The sequence below is a fragment of the Drosophila sechellia genome, chromosome 3L, assembly GCF_004382195.2.
Source record: "Drosophila sechellia strain sech25 chromosome 3L, ASM438219v1, whole genome shotgun sequence".
In the NCBI taxonomy this organism is placed as follows: domain Eukaryota; kingdom Metazoa; phylum Arthropoda; class Insecta; order Diptera; family Drosophilidae; genus Drosophila; species Drosophila sechellia.
Genome location: NC_045951.1, coordinates 1572277 through 1588032, shown reverse-complemented (window position 1 = coordinate 1588032; position 15756 = coordinate 1572277). Strand labels below are relative to the sequence as shown.

The 15756-nt window shown below is 48.4% G+C and overlaps 5 protein-coding genes across 9 annotated transcripts; 2 read left to right on the top strand and 3 right to left on the bottom strand.

Moving 5' to 3' along the window:
* Positions 1-400: 400 nt before the first annotated feature.
* LOC6610345 lies at positions 401-9027 on the top strand. 5 transcript variants are annotated; one of them, XM_032718465.1, is made up of 5 exons: positions 401-641; positions 749-861; positions 3157-3337; positions 4799-5113; positions 6080-9027. In XM_032718465.1, exons 4-5 carry the CDS (start codon positions 4971-4973, stop codon positions 8898-8900), a joined length of 2964 nt encoding a protein of 987 aa, XP_032574356.1. In that variant the 5' UTR covers positions 401-641; positions 749-861; positions 3157-3337; positions 4799-4970; the 3' UTR covers positions 8901-9027. The 5 variants fall into 5 exon arrangements, with proteins under 5 accessions (XP_032574356.1, XP_032574358.1, XP_032574357.1 ...); XM_032718467.1 differs by lacking the exon at positions 749-861; XM_032718466.1 differs by lacking the exon at positions 3157-3337 and having other exon boundaries at positions 402-641.
* LOC6610346 (B-cell CLL/lymphoma 9 protein) lies at positions 1566-3584 on the bottom strand. Its single transcript, XM_002034896.2, has 2 exons — positions 3501-3584; positions 1566-2918 (listed from the first exon to the last, which is right to left on the bottom strand). The coding sequence occupies exons 1-2, from the start codon at positions 3513-3515 to the stop codon at positions 1566-1568; spliced, it is 1368 nt and encodes a 455-aa protein (XP_002034932.1). The 5' UTR covers positions 3516-3584.
* Positions 9028-9212: 185 nt separating the features above from the next.
* On the bottom strand, positions 9213-10377 carry LOC6610344 (peroxisome biogenesis factor 10). The gene is made up of 2 exons (XM_002034894.2): positions 9999-10377; positions 9213-9944 (listed from the first exon to the last, which is right to left on the bottom strand). The coding sequence occupies exons 1-2, from the start codon at positions 10269-10271 to the stop codon at positions 9318-9320; spliced, it is 900 nt and encodes a 299-aa protein (XP_002034930.1). The 5' UTR covers positions 10272-10377; the 3' UTR covers positions 9213-9317.
* A 239-nt stretch (positions 10378-10616) lies between these two features.
* On the top strand, positions 10617-13740 carry LOC6610343 (RING finger protein 10). Its single transcript, XM_002034893.2, has 4 exons — positions 10617-11307; positions 11382-12824; positions 12885-13039; positions 13097-13740. The coding sequence occupies exons 1-4, from the start codon at positions 11214-11216 to the stop codon at positions 13529-13531; spliced, it is 2127 nt and encodes a 708-aa protein (XP_002034929.1). The 5' UTR covers positions 10617-11213; the 3' UTR covers positions 13532-13740.
* On the bottom strand, positions 13736-15576 carry LOC6610342 (choline-phosphate cytidylyltransferase A). Its single transcript, XM_002034892.2, has 3 exons — positions 15083-15576; positions 14693-15016; positions 13736-14628 (listed from the first exon to the last, which is right to left on the bottom strand). The coding sequence occupies exons 1-3, from the start codon at positions 15191-15193 to the stop codon at positions 13921-13923; spliced, it is 1143 nt and encodes a 380-aa protein (XP_002034928.1). The 5' UTR covers positions 15194-15576; the 3' UTR covers positions 13736-13920.
* Positions 15577-15756: the final 180 nt, after the last annotated feature.

The window sequence follows — 15756 nt, the reverse complement described above, 5'->3', positions numbered from 1 at the left end:
CATCATCCGCATCCTAACAGCTGCGCTCCACTTGACACTAAAAAAACATAAGCAAGTTAAACTAATATGATAACAACATAAATTAGCAGTACCAATTAAATTAACAGGGAAAAATGTAAAAACAATATTTTGTAGCACTTGCACATTTAAGACTCGTTAATGCGAAAATTGTTCAATACTCCAGCACAACCTTGCAAGATCAACATTTACCATGGATTATTTTAAATTTAAAAGAATAATAAATCTAATAGTTTGGTTATTTTAATGTGTTGAATATACAGCATATAGTAACTAATCAATTAGAATTGTTTTTCGACATTCAACTAAATCGCATTTCAGAAGTCCCCTTATATTTTGCGCACAGGGTGCCCGTGGTCTTCGGAGTGTTTTTTTTTTTGCTGCACGACTACAGGTCACTCTTTTCCAGTCAGCCATGTTGTTTTCTGTCACCAAACCCTCGCAAACCTAGGAATTACAAAACAGCATTTCACTTTTTGTGTTGCCAGGAAAATATAAACTTTTCAGCCCGATCAGCAGCAGGAATAATCAAAATAAATATATAGCAATTGAGCCAAAAAAAAACCCAACTTTTTTTGTGCATTGGTGGTCCAGAATAAGTGGAGTTTTGAATGGTTTTCATGGTGAGTAAAAGTTCATTGAATAAATTCAGTACTCGTACTTAAAACAGCGACACCGCCCCCTCCGCTTCTCCTCTTCGTTCGTTTCGCTTCTGCTTCTTCCCGTGGAGATGCTTCAACATCAACGACTTCGAAGCAGCAACAACAACACTGCACGGGAGCAAGAAGAAAAACCAAGAAACTGCTGGAAACAGTGAAAATCGGTTAAAACAATTACCCAAAAGTATGTTAAACAGTATTGATTGGTGCTTAACGACTCGCAGATTCCTCTTTGCGCTATGTTTCGCTTCGGTGTGCAATTCATATTTTACGCTTCGGGTACAGTCTAGCCTCCGTTCTACTAGCAGCCCCGTTCCAGATTCCATTTCAAGATGAAAGCCATTATGTAAATATATTTCCGCGGGGTAAAAATACAGTGCCACTTATACACACAAACTAAGTATCTTGCTCTTGGTAGTAGCAAATAGCTGTATTAGCGAACATACCTGAATCGGCTTTAAACCGAAACACATAGGTAGTCCGAAACCAAATCTTTCTTGAAAGTTGGAATTGTTAGCTAGGTTAGACTACCTGTACCCATTTAGACAGGATCACTCAGGAACTGAAATATCTCTTATTAACAAGCATGCTAATAAAATGCAGAAAATAAAACAACAACGGACTTGTTTAGCATTGCCAAGGCAACATATCAATCGGGTTTTATAGCGCTTACCATTAAATAGTCTTAATAGCTGTTTGATCGGAAAACATACCACTATTTCATATTGGTACATAACTTTAAGGCTATCAAACAATTTTAAAAATATATTTCTATAATTATAAATGATATATGGATAAACGCCGCAATAATGATGGCATCGATTGGCAATTTTGATTGTAATCTCCCTCTAAGAACTATAATTTCGAGTGTACACTTAGTTTAAGTTTTCAATACTTTAGACCACGCGATCGCAGCGTGTTGGGACGATTTGCGCCACCGCCAAAATTGCTCGTGCGGAAGTTCGGGGTCTGCTGTGGATTGTTACCCACGAGGCCAGGTTGCCCGGGAATCTGAATCGGGCCCGGAGTGCTGGGCGCCCTGCTGATGCCCAGGCCGTTGTTTCGCAGCCTGGGCGCCACATAGGGACGCTGGCTGGTGGAGATACCGCCCGTTCCCAGAGGCGGCAGGATACCTCCGTTGGGAGGAGACACCACCGGAGGCTGTTGCGGCTGCTGTGGAAGATTTGCATTGCCCTGAGGCTGCGGTTGCACTATAGGCGGCACAATCGAGTTCACGGAGGAGTAATTGGGAGGCTGAGGCTGCTGCTGTTGCACCGGAGGCTGCACCGTGATCGGCGGAATCTGCGTCCTCTTTGTGAGCTCCGGAGCCAAGTACGGGTGGTTGCCACCACCAGTGCCACTGCTGTTGCTCTGCGGGATGTCGTAGGTGCGGCCCGAGGGCGTGGTCACTTGGATACTGTTGCCAGGCTGCACGCCACAGGGCTTTGGATAGTCGTACCCATTTGACACCGCCTGGACATAGTTGTCGAAGTACTGGCTCACCTGATGCATGGGCGTGGAGTAGTTGACGGCGATCAGCGACTCCTTGGTTCGTATACCCGAGCGGGCTTGGGCGTGGGCGGCCTGGAGGCGCAGGATGTTGGCCTGCTTAATGTGCGGCAGCAGTTCGGCATCGCCCTTTATCTTCTCGACCACGGCCTCGTCGCTATCGATGTTGCCACCGGGTACGATCCCGCCCTCGCTTTGCTCACTGGCTCCGGCTTTCTTGGTGGTGGTCTCCTCCGCCGGCTTTTGCAACTCCTTCGGCACTCTTTCCTCCTTCTGGCTGGGCACCTCCTCCTGTTTCTTCTCACCCTCGGGCTTCTTGCGATTGACAAACTCGAATAGGTCATCTATGTCGGGCACATCGGGCAGTGCTCCGTAGGAGTCAAAGTTGTCTCGGAAAGCACTTGCCCACTCCTCGCTCTTGTGCAAACTGGGATCAATGATCAGTTTCGGCTGCTGCTTGTGGTTGTGGCTGCTGGTGATGGAGGATCCCAGGGTCGCAGCTTCTTCGGGCGCCGAAATGCCTCCCACATTCTTGATCACCGTGATGGTCTTCACGCGGGTCCCTTCCTTGGAGTCGATGTTGGTGGCTGCGTAGCTCAGGCTGAGATCCCTCTTGGCCGGCTGCGGCTCCACGGCGGACTTCTCCGGGTACTTGATGCTGATTATCGTGGCTCCGTGCACGCCCACCAGCAGCAGTAGGCCCAACGCGGCCATTGTGTGAAAGCGGGCAATCTGGGAAATTTGGTTTTTCAGTTATAATTATCTTCATTTGCGCTCTTTTTTATTTTTGAATCCAAGTTTTGGGGAAACAAGCTGTTATCATCTTGAATAATTTAATAAGGGATTGTTTATTTTGTGATTGGGGTTTTAATCTAATACTAATCTAAGACCCGCATATTTAGATCTCTAATCGAGTGATGTCGGTAAGTTAATCAAGCGAAATAATCAAGTTTTAAATTGTGTATTGCAGTGGTGGTCTGCATGTTATTCTTATATATGTGTTATAAACAGAGTTTGGAATAAATCAGCAGTAATAAAGATTGAATCTCGTATTTCAACTGGATGGCACTGCAAGCAAAGTCTATTGGTCATGGATAAGTAAGAGATGAAGATTGTTTGGTTCAAGTGAAGACCCGATCCGAAATCGAACAGTAAGTTGCTCTTGTGAATCAAACGTGTTGTTAAAAACCCAGTTATGTATAATCGATCGATTAGCAAGTAGTCCAAGGATATGCCCGAAATCACTGCCAAATCACTACTTATGTTCATGGCACACTTTTAAGGGTAATAATCCCATGCACATCGATCACTCACTGTCGAGCTTCTCATCGCTGTTATCCTTCGCACATGCGATCGATCAATCAAATGATCCGATCGTTTAACGATGAAATAAGCAATGCGATGCGATGATAATTGTGACGAGGATCAATGACGGCCGACTGCGGCGGAGAAGGTGACGGTGACGGTAACGCGGTCAATTCGAATTTCCTACTGCCGGCCGAGATGGCAACAATGCTTTTTATATAGCCAGGCGGAAGGAGTGGCGTTTCGGTTTGGGTTTCCTGTAGCTCCCCGGCTCTGGATATCTAAAGTCTTTGACACCGAGATACAAACAATCCGACAACGAGCCAATCGCATTAGCTCAGAGCACACAACTAGCAGCGCCGATTGAATTAAAGCTGCATAATAACTTTCCCATTACGTCCAAAACGATCAACGAGTTTTCTCCAGCCACTACTGTTTTGGGAAAGCAGTTGCCGCCTATCCTCCCGCCAGCCGCCAGTCCCCAGCCCCGAACTATTGATCCCTCATCCTCCAGTGGACGCGGAGCCGTCTCGTCGGCACATAATTGAGTGCGACTAATGAGGAAATTGAATCTGGCTAATGATCGTGGAGCATGTGGTAGCTCCTGGGGGTGGCTGCTGCTACCCACACAGCTTAAGTAGGGATAGTTTGCATTTCTACCCAGTGCCTCCTGTCCTTGGTAAGATCATGTGCGAAGGTCACCAGCTGCCCCTGCAAGTCAGACATCTCATTTAGACCTTAATTCTGGTTAGGAGTCTTGGGAGAGCAGCTCCTCCTAGCTGCAAACTGGTCGTCTTACGCAATACCAAAACGCACGCTTGTCTTGGCCAGCCTCGCAGATTGTCATGGGAAACTGCCATGCGAATCCATGAAGTTGTGGGCCTAATGTGTGTGCAACCGAGCGATCAACTCGAGATTTAATCAGGAGCAGAGCACAGCTTTTCCCCCAAGCAAGTTGGAAAGTAGTGATGTAGGAAATACAGAATTGAAACTTTGCCTTTGCATGTGGAGATGGTTGATAAGTTTTTGAAGTGGCCTGGCAACTACAGGGTATCAATTCCATCAAGTAATTGTTTAATCTAGATTCTTCTGAAAGATTTTGGTTGAAACTTGTGTAATCCGCTGATAATCCTTTATTGGAAGGTTAACTAAAGGGTATACAATGAATGTTAGGTGATATATTCATACATCTATAATGGATTGCAGCGGTGTCTTCTCTTTTGTTCCTTAAACTGAGCTGAAATCTTTATTTTAAGACATTTCATTTTGTTGGTAAATCCTCCATAAGTATGCGATTATCGTTGCAGATTCAAGAATCCACGCTCAGCGGCATCAGTATCATCAGTATCAGGTCGATAAGCGTCTGATGTCCAACGGAGGAGCCAGCGACCAGTCAATGGAAGTGGAGCGCAAGTGAAGACAGTCTGTACTAGAAACGAAATAAATAAGTAATCAAAGCAAAGCAATTGATTGATCAAGATGAGTGTGATTATTCGGTTACAAAACTTGCCGTGGACGGCAAATGCGCGCGACATTCGAAACTTCTTCTCGGGCCTCTCGATTCCCGAGGGCGGTGTCCACATAATCGGCGGCGAGATGGGCGACGCTTTCATCGCTTTCAGGTAGTTAGCCACAATCTGATCTATAAGTAAACCCCTAGCAATCTCGGCGGAGCTCCAGCCGGCCTGGAGTTGGGTCGGGGCCAGAGGCGCTCCTAACTTGCATGTACCCAAGGCGGCGGTCAAAGTAATAGCACTAAGAACGGCCACAAGAAAACACTTGCATAGCTCATGGTTTAATGGACTGAAACAGGTAATATCAGCGCTAATAACGAGCCACTCAGGTATTCCATTCCATTTAGTTATCTCATCGGCCTAGTCATGGCCCATTTTATCACTCGGATTTCATAAAGAGTATTCCAGAATGCATATCTCAAAAACCCTATGAAATATCGACAGATTTGAATTCAGTAAGCGGCAAAACCCGAAAATGTTACTATTTTTGGTGGATCATTTTTTTAAATACATATATGTATGTTTGGCATTGGATGTAACCGAAGTAAGTACGGCAAAGTATATAAAACCGATATATTTTCGAATTATAATGGGACCGCCGTAACTTGGGAATGTAAAAGGTTTCAAGTCGAAACGATTTAGTTAGTTTTGCTCTTTGTATTATATTTAGCGTGCTGTGTAAAGTCAAGATTCATTTCAAGTTCTTAAAAATCCTTTTACCTTTGTGCTTTTATCAGGAATTTGCTAATGATTTTAATTTAGTTGTTTAGTTTTAAATAGATTTTATTGGGAAAATTGAGTGCCAACTTTTGAAATGGAATAAAATGCAAGGGGTCTGTGATCCTAGGTTCATGTTATGGCAAATCAAGAATGGTTCCAGCAGGAACCTGGATGATGCAGATAACGTATCACAGTGCTATTATTTTGACTGTCCAAAATGCTGGCTGATGACAAATAGGGCCATTAAACACGCCGAACTCTCGAAAAGTGCTCGGGATATTGCCCACCCCCTTATAATGTAACACTCCTGATTTTTCGCCTTTGATTTTTTCCCCAATTTCTACAAACCAATAGCACCGACGAGGATGCCCGCTGCGCAATGCTGAAGGATCGCGAGAAACTGATGGAGATCCAGGTGCGCCTGCTGCTCTCCTCGCGGGCAGAGATGCAAAAGGTTATTGAGACTGCTCGGAAAGCGGCCTCCGCTCCAGCGCCAGTATCGGTTCCAGTTCCCATGCCCGTCGTGGTCCCCGTTCCGGTGGCCAAGGCGGCTGGTCCAGCTGCGCCACTGCCTCCGATTATTGGGGGCCTAAACAGCTTTTTGGGCCAAGTTCAAGGCAAGGCTGTGGCCACAGGGACGGTGCCCTCTTTTCTGACCTACCAACAGCAGGCGGGGATCAAGCTCTCTGATGTCAGAGGTCGCAGTCGCAGCAGATCCTCCAGTTCCGATGATAGCGATAGGGAGCGGGAGCGGGAGCGGGATCGCGATCGTCAACGGGAGCGGGAACGAGGTCGCAAACGTCGCTCCGACCGGTTGGATAAAAGCCAGGAAAGGGAGCTGAAAGTGGTTGCCGGCGGAGGTGCACTGCCATCTCCATGGGCGCAACCACCTCCGAATCAGTTGCCAGCCGTGGGGCTGGGTCTTAACATGGGCTTGAACCTGAATCTGCCACAGCTCATACCCTCTCTACAGAGCTACACCACTAGTGCGACCACCACCAATGTGACCAACAACTACAATCTCGAACCAAGTGCTACCAGTGTCCAGCTACTGGCCGCTTTGCAGCAGGTGGCCAGCAGCAGTGCGGCTCCAGCGCAGCCTGCGAAATCCGAGAGCGAGCCCATTGCCTTTGCCAGCGTAAATCCCTATGCCCAGATGTACCCGCAGCTCTTCCAGCAGCAGCAGATGCTACTCCAGCAGCAACAGACACCGGCCAAAGTGTCGCCCACCATGGGCGGCTCTCCTGGCGGAGGCAGCACACCCCAGGTTGTGGCGGACACCTGCTACATTCGGATGAGTGGCATGTGCCAAAACACGTCGTACAGCGATATTCGCAAGTACTTCCAGGGCTTGTACATTCCGCACAATGGCATCAAGATCATGATGGTGAACGGCAGTCGCACCGGAGTGGCCTACGTGGAGTTCTCTCGGGTGTCCAGTGCCCAAAAGGCAGTGCAGCGGAATAACACAATGTTTCGGGATCGCCTGGTTCAGATAGTTCCCGTGGGCGACGATGAGTTCGAGCTGGCGGAGGAGCGTGCTAGTCGCCAGGGGCAGGACGGCAGCAGGAGTCACGGCAATAATGGTGTTGAGAAGGGTGAACGAGGCGGTGGAGCAGCTATTCCCGTGCCCAGAACCGTTACCAATGTCCTCTATATAGAGGATCTGCCGCAGACCACCACTGAGCAAGATATCATAAAAATGTTCTCCGCAAGCTACACCGTTGTGGACATCCTACTGAGCCCCAGTCCGAAAAATCGACGAGAGTCCGTCGCCTTTGTCCTTTTTGCCAGAGAAGCTGAAGCCGACTCCGCCCTGCAGGATACCAGCAAGCACTATATAGGGTTCCGCCAGCTGAGGGTGAAATCCAGCAGCGAGGAAGACATGCAGAATGCCAAGGAAAAGCAACGAAGAGCCAATGAGCAGCTGCTGAAGGAGGAAGCCGATCAGCGGGAAGAGCTCCTAAAAGATCAGCAAAGACGACAGATGCAGCAGCAGCAGGAGAATGAGCAGATCCAGGCCAGCAGATTCGCCGCGGATCCAAGGAGACGCCAGGCGGAGGATCAGCAGCAGCAGCAGATGAACATGGGACCCAATTTTAATTCCAACATGAGTCCCAGCATGATGGCTCCCTTTGTCAACGGTGGCAACATGCCCTTCCACATGCCGCCGCTCCAGCAAAACGGTATCAATAACTTTCCCTTCAATATGAATAACAACTATAACTATAACGGGAATTCCAATGGGAACGGACCCAACTATGCAAATGATAATGGAGGCGCCGGTGTCATCCAGCGACCCCGCCAAGAGGATGTCTTCGTTCGTGTCCACAACTGCGAGTACGCCACGAGAGCCAATGATCTGGGTGAACTGTTTTCCCTCGAGCAGCTACGCATTGAGCATATCGAACAGCTTTTCAATGAACGCAACCAGAGCTCCGGCGAGTTTATTGTGGAGTTCAGTGATCCTGCCAGTTGCAAACTGGCCATCAGGGAGTTCCACAATAGACGCTTTCGAGGAAGGGGACTGAGAGTGGTGGCCATCACGCCCCAGGAAATCGCTGATAGGATGAAAAAGCCCTTTATGGATTATCTGCCGGGAGGAAATGGTCCCAGGAAAGCCGAAACTAACAATGCGAATGACGTCGCAGGTGGAAATAAAGCCATCGCGCAGCCATCTCGTCGTCGAGGACCCAGCCGCTTTGATAAGCCGCAGGATCAGCCATCGCAACAGCAGGATCGACCCCTATCCCTGGAAAGGGAGGACAACAGCAGCACTAGCTCAAACGCACCCGTAAAACAGCACTTCAACCCCTTCGCTCGACCAGATCCTCCTCTGAGCAGCAGTTCCCTCTCGCCCAACAATCAGAGTCAAGTCAAGCCAGCCTCTCCGGTGCCCGTTCCCACGTCCATAATCCCGGACAAGTTCAATCGGCCAGGATGCGTGGTGGCTATGCGTAATGTCCCTTTCAAGGCGGAGCTAAAGGACATCATGCGCTTCTTCAGCGACTACAAGCTTAGCCCGGATGACATCATAAGGCGTTTCAATGATGAAGGCAAGCCCACCGGTGACACTCGCGTCGCTTTCGAGTCCCCTTCGGAGGCGAGGTCTGCCTACGAATCGCGTCGCAAGAAGCAGATATTCAACCGCACTGTCTACCTGGATATCATCTAGGCAATGAGCCTAGAGCCCAAATAATTGTATAATGTAAATAGATAATGTTAAGCCAGACACCAAAAATATTATATAGATAAGCAGCATGTACATAAACTTGTTCAAATAAATCGAATAAACCATGTAAGAAATGTGTTTAAGCATGCAAGACCCAGCGAGCGATTGTTTGGGAAACTATCGTTAACATCAACGACATGAACAATGTATCATTATATTTTGTTTCTGTGAATCCTTTCATTAGTCTTTTTATGATTTCACGTAATTTAAATTTGAAAATTTATATATTTTTTTGATATTACAAAGCGTGAGTAATTAAATAAAACTTGTTTCATTTATATGAATAAAATATATTACATAGACTCAAAAATACTTCCTATAACATGAATATAAAAGGTCAGGGGCAATCTTAATCCAATCTTAGGCATAGTTTTGCAGTAAAATCACTTGTGACTTTTTCAGCGACTCCCGGCACAAGGGGCACTCATCCCGCTCCTCCAGCCACTCGAGCAGACAGCTCCAGCAAAAGATGTGGCCGCATGGAGTCAAACTGTTGTTGGAACGTGGCTCCAGGCAAAGAATGCACTGTGGGGTGTTTGGATCTAAGTCTTTTGCACTCGAAGATCGTTGCAGGAACTTCTTTCCAGCCTGCTTTATTGATTCTAGCTGCTGGCGCTTGTGCTCTCGCCAGGCATCCCATCCACTAATGGCCAAGGAAACGGTGACCTGCAGGAAAGTGATTACGCCCAGTATCTTGTAGCCGTACAGCGAGAATTCCGGCTGCAGCCAGTGGCGGATTAGTACGTAGTTGATGCCTGTGGTGCGCTTGGACAGCTGGTACTTGCTGGCGTCCAAGTAGAATAGAGACTTGTGCAGGGCCTTTACGTAGCTGGGAGATTGCCTGAGCTTCTGAATAATCTTCTTTAGCTGCGGCTTGACCTTGGGTCGAATCTCTTCATTGTTGGAAACGTAGGTATCCAGTTTTTGCATCAATCGTTGAAACAGGGAGTCGCCTCCAAACTCCAGGACAATGGCAATCAGTTGTAACTAGAAGATGCGCGACGTTTACAAATGTTTTCTTTTCGAGGATTCTTTACTTACCAATCTGCTGGGAATCTGCTTGTAGTTTCCGTCCACCTGTATTATCCCCGTGTACTCCTCGCCGAGGGTCTGAAGGTTATTGGCCGAGGCGAATCCGTGGTAACTGAGCTCCGCCAGCAGCCTGCACATCTGGTTGTACTTTATCCAGTTCCGTGGACCGGTGAGGCGCAAGACATCGGACAAGTCTTCGGCCAGCTCGTTGGTGTACCGTGCATCCTTCTGCACGGATCTCACGATCTCCGGCTGCCGGGCCCGGGCGTTCCGAAAGTCCATGTCGATGGGGGTTACTGCAATGTTGATTCTAACATATCTTATTCAAAGGCCGATCAAAGTGCGGCCCAGATAACAAAATCAGCTGTTTTACTTTTGGCTAATTGAGATGACACTTTCAAGGAAGGACGGTAATGCAGCTTGCGACAGCCCATTTTACAGAGCACAGCTTCGGTCACTTTAAACGTATTAAACGAAGTATTTAATTTAAAAAAAAGTATTTCTCTTGATATTATTTGAATGTCCAATGAGACATAATTATATATAATTACTTTGTGCGATAGTTCTCTCTGACGAATCACGAACATTCCAAAGCACACCAACAGCTCTCTGCGAGGCACTTTCGAACACTTACAGTCAGCCATTTTCTATAGGGCATCGCGGATGCTTTTTCTCCCTGACCAAAGGATATTTGGTTTTCCCATCAAAATTTTTTGATTTCGAGACGTCAAATCGAAACCCCACGATAGCAGAGACCGTGTGTCGGCAGTGTGTGTGCAATTGGCAAGAGGAAATTGTCGGAAAGATTCCGTTTTGGACCCGCAAAGAGCAGTTAGCGAAGACGTCACACCTTTTCAGCCACCAATACGATTACAGCTACTAATACTACGGCCCACAGACTAACAGAACAACAAAACCAGTGCTAGAAAAAAAAGAATCGAGCCGCAAGTCCAAGTACTTAAAAAGTACTTTCGCCTCGAATTTAACTGCACTTACTCGCAAAAGCAGCATTCGATTTTTTGGAAATATTACGCAAGTACTATTTCTAGTCGTACCCGTTGGATAATCATGGCTCAGTAAACATGAATCCGCAACGAGAATACTTTGCTCAGCGCACTCCGTGTGGAGACCTAGGCAAGACGCAATTAGCCGCCCACTGGCAGCTCTCCAGCACCCATACTATTACCACTCCCCAAGACAAGTGCACCTCTAGTATCCACAACGATGGACACCAACAACGGCAGCAGCAGCAAGAAGCAGTCTCAGTCCTCTCATCATGGCAAGTCCTCGTCTGCTGAATCGCAAAGGAAGTCCAGTGGTGGGTGCTCCATTCTCGTAATATTTTTGTATCCCGAAAAGGTTTTAATATAGGTGCAACCTTCTCCTCCGCAGAGTTACATACCAACAGCAACAAGCAGCGACACAGCCGTCGAAGGAATCAGGTTCCCACACCGCGCAACGATCAGCAACAACAGCCACAGCAGCCAGCGAAGCTACGTCCCAATGTGGACAAGCGTCCGAAGGCTCGCGGGTTTGGAGGGGGTTACGATTTCCCTTCACCCCGTGGCCAGGACGGGGCTTCAGGCAGCTCCCGACTAGCCTACTCCGCCAACGGCTACTCACGTAGCGGTGACTTTGACCATGAACTGAACTCTGTGTATACACAGGGCAGCAAGAAGCAGAATCTGAACCATCTGCTCAACTTCCACTGCGTGCCCAGGGAACTGGAGCGAGGACATCACCATCAGGCCCAGCAACACCACGGCTTGAGTGGCCGAAAGCAGCGCTACAACAAGGAGCAGTTCTTGCAGGCCAACTTTCAGTTCGTCATTAGATCGGGGGCAAAGGCTCAGGTTAATGGCTCGCCCGATGCACTCATCGATTGGAGCTACATCGAGCAGATCAACATACAGACCACTGAGGAGTTGCAGTGCCCCATCTGCCTGTACCCGCCTGTGGCTGCCAAGCTCACCAGATGCGGACACGCCTACTGTTGGCCTTGCTTGCTGCACTATCTTTCGCTGAGCGACAAAACCTGGCGCAAGTGCCCGATCTGCTATGACGCCATCCACGCGGGAGATCTGAAGAGCTGCACCATCCAACAGCTGAGGGACTTGCAAGTGGGCGAGAAGATTACCTTCCAGTTGATGCGGCGCCGCAAGGGCTCAATGTACATTGAAAAGCATGTTGCAGGATTGGGCGAAACAATTGAACGTTTCCCCTTTGTGTCCGCTGGTGAAGAGGCTAAACACTACTCGAAGTTTCTAATAGCGAAGCGGATGGATGTGGCCGCCATCATCGAGAGGGAGCGTTGCGAACTGCTAGCCGAATCGGATACCTCCTGCCCCGAAGATGTGTTTATCCAGCAAGCGCTGGTGATGCTTCAGGAGCGTGGCGAGAAGTTGGGACTCGAGAAACCAGATCCCAGAGAGGATGAAGACGAGACGGCACCTGTACTTTGCCTAGAAACCGAGACCAAGATTGATATTGAGAAGTCAGACGATGCCTCCATCTCGTCGGGAGAGGCATCCAGCAGCCTTAGCTACTCGAGCAACCATAATAAATACTATTATTTCTACCAGTCAAACGACGGACAGAATATTTACTTGCATCCCTTGAACGTGAAGATGCTTCAGGCTTGCTACGGCACCTTGGACTTGGGTCCGCTACTCATCGAAGCCCAAATCGTGCAGATGGAACAGCACTCCATGGATGAGGAGCATCGCCGCAAGTTCACTTGTCTTGGCCACTTGCCTTTGACTTGTCAGTTTTCGGTTGTGGAAGTCGAACTGCAGCCGCCAGTGGTTTCTGGAGGAATACTCAAGCTATTTAAGGGTAAGTCCACTAGGTCCATGTACAGCATTAAGCAAATATGTATTTTTTTTTTTCCCGCAGAGGACATTCTTCATCGTAAGAAGGAGCGACAGCGTCGGGATCGCGAGGAGCGCAAACGAGAGCAGCACATCAACGAGATAAATGACCGCCAGATGGGCAAACTTATTGCCAGTGCAGCTAACCTTGACCTAAGCTCCTCCCACGAGTTTCCCACTGTGAGTAAGCAATGCCTGCCGTTAGCGTCAATTTTTAATATGTGATTTAATCTAAAGTGCGGTTTCGAGGAGGCTTTGCCCGCTCCCAGTGGTTCTGTGCCCGTGAACATCAGCAACCAGGACCACGGTTCCCGCTACTCCAGCGTCACTTTGGGCAGTCCCAAGCAGGAGTTGTGGCCCACCATTGGAAGTAATTCTCCTGGAGGAGCTGGCCCGTCATTGGATATTCAGGTGGGCGCTTGGGGCCGTTCAGCTCCACCGCCGCCACGGGCTGTCATGGTCCCAAGAACCAGTGATGAGGACCTGGAACAGCGATCTGTGGGCCACTGGGGTCTGGGAGAACTTTTAGTTGGAGCCTTGGACCAGAAAAAGCAAAAGGTAGGAGCAGCTAAATCCAATGGACCAGCTCCTGCGGAATCCAAGAAGCAAAAGAAGGCCAAGGGAAAGAAGATGGTTCCCCTGTTCGCCACGGGCATGAACAGAGCTCCATGAAGAGCTAGATGATGATCGCTTATGAAGTTACAAGATTTATTGTATTTTTGTTTTTATGCGAATATTTCAACGTTATTTTAAATAACAAATGCGATTGTACTTTCATTGAAGAGGATTTGGAAAATCATTCAGCTAATCTATAATTTAACCAAACATATATTCACAATACACATAAGATAACCAATAAAAGCAGCAACTACAATATGAAATAAACGCCTTTTTTACTTTCCTGGCAAAAGGAATATTAACAATTTATCGGAATGTCTTTTAAGCGCATACTTTTTCTGGTAGCTCTTTTAAATAGGTATAAAAGTGCCTAATGCGCTGTTCCATTAAACTGCAAACAAATTTATTAACGTTTTAATTGATAGGAAGGGCCCAATTCGTCTTTAGTCGCTGCGTCGCTCGTTTACGACATCCCTTTGTTCTGGTTGCTCCGAGTAATTGAGGTTTGCTGAGGCATTCACCTTATCAGGGCGCTTTAGTTTTCGACTAAGGGATCCGCAACTAGCGGATCCGTAGTCTGGTGGCAGCTCCATGTACTCATCCTCAGAGTCTAAGTCGTCTGTTGCGTCTGGATCGTCACCGTTTACGGAGCCATTCGGACTGCCTGGTGGGCTGAGGGCCTGAATGATTCGGCCCTTGGACTCGTTCCAAAAGGTGTTAAGCCGCTCCCTGCCGAACAGGAGCAGGAAGGCATCAATGAACTCGCGCGACTTCTCCTCCCACTTGGTAATGATGTCAACCTTGACTTTGGTCAGTTCCCGCTTGCCTCGTGTCTTCAGCTCGTCCATCTTGTTCTGCAGACGGAATTTCTTCTCGGAGAGAAAGGAGACGTTGAGCTCCTTGGCTGAGTAGCCTCTGGCCAGGTTCCTGCGCACATATACATCGTAGTCCTTCACGATTCGGGCCACAATGTCCGACGTGGACACGCCCTCAGTGCGCTCGGTGGCCACGAACATTCCCTTCGCTTTGAGTGGAGCATATATGTCGTTGACTCCGCCAGCTCCATAGGGTATGTCATCGTGGGCCACAAAGTCAATCTTGTGCTCCTCGATAAACTCCTCATTTAGCGTCCACGGAGCATTCGGAACGATCTTGTGATAACGAATGGAACCAAGAGTGTAAAGAAACATTTGATTTCTTCCATTGAAGACTTACCTCATCCACGTAGCGGCAGTGACGCACTCCCTCGTAGCGCTCGAATCCATTCATGACCGTGCGTCCCTTCATCCTGAGGGTCAGCTCATCATTGCACACGCCCACGATGAGATAGACGTTGGGAAACACATTCTTGGCCTGCATCAGTTGGCGGGCATGGCCCTGGTGGAACAGATCATATATGCCATCTGCATAGACCCGCACCCTGCGCGTCGTCTTCCCAGCTCTGGCCATATGATAGGTGATTCTCTGTGTGTAGTCGCATCTCTCGAGCTCCAGCATGGCCTTGTCATCGTACGAGAAAGGCGCAGGCTGGCAAATGCTCTGGATGAGTTTGGGGAAGAGGGATTAGTATGTGGCAGCTCCTGTTCCTCTAAGGAGTAGGCTTACAAAATCCTCAAAGTCCATAATAAGCGGTAGCATCTTAAACGGCGGCGGTGTCGGCGTGGCAGGAGCCGTCGACACTGGGGATACGTCGTCCTCTTCCGGCATTCTGTCCATTGCTTATAAAAATATATGTAAGAGTATACTCAACTAAGTACAGCACTAGTGGTCCGCTCAAGGGGATTTCATCCGGACGACTGATTACATAAATTGAGACGGAACCGGCATAACCCTCTAGGCCTACTCTGTCGGGGATTGAGTCCGAGAGCGAGAGATGTCCCCAACTGCGCACTAGCTGCGATCAGAATAAATTGGCGGCAACTGGTGGCGAATCAATACAATTGAGTCCAGCGGCTGGCGAGGCACACGACTTGGAGGCGGCTCTAGTCGCCGTCGCAGTCTCAGGCCCAAGCATCTGGCTCGGATTCATCGCTCATCTTCAATTGCCGCAAATTGAGGCGCAAGCAAATAGGAAGCAACGGGTCGGTCGCCTGACTTGGCACGGGTCCGCCGATTCGATCAGGCGATGGGCGCATCTATATATAAACCGCAGCGCCATTAAACAAATCAGTGAACCGCTTCCAGCCGGTGAATGGGCAGCTAATTGCGAGGGAATGGGTGTCCAATCAAGGCAAACGGTTTCATCATCATCGGTGGCTGGCGCTCAAGAATTCCACCAG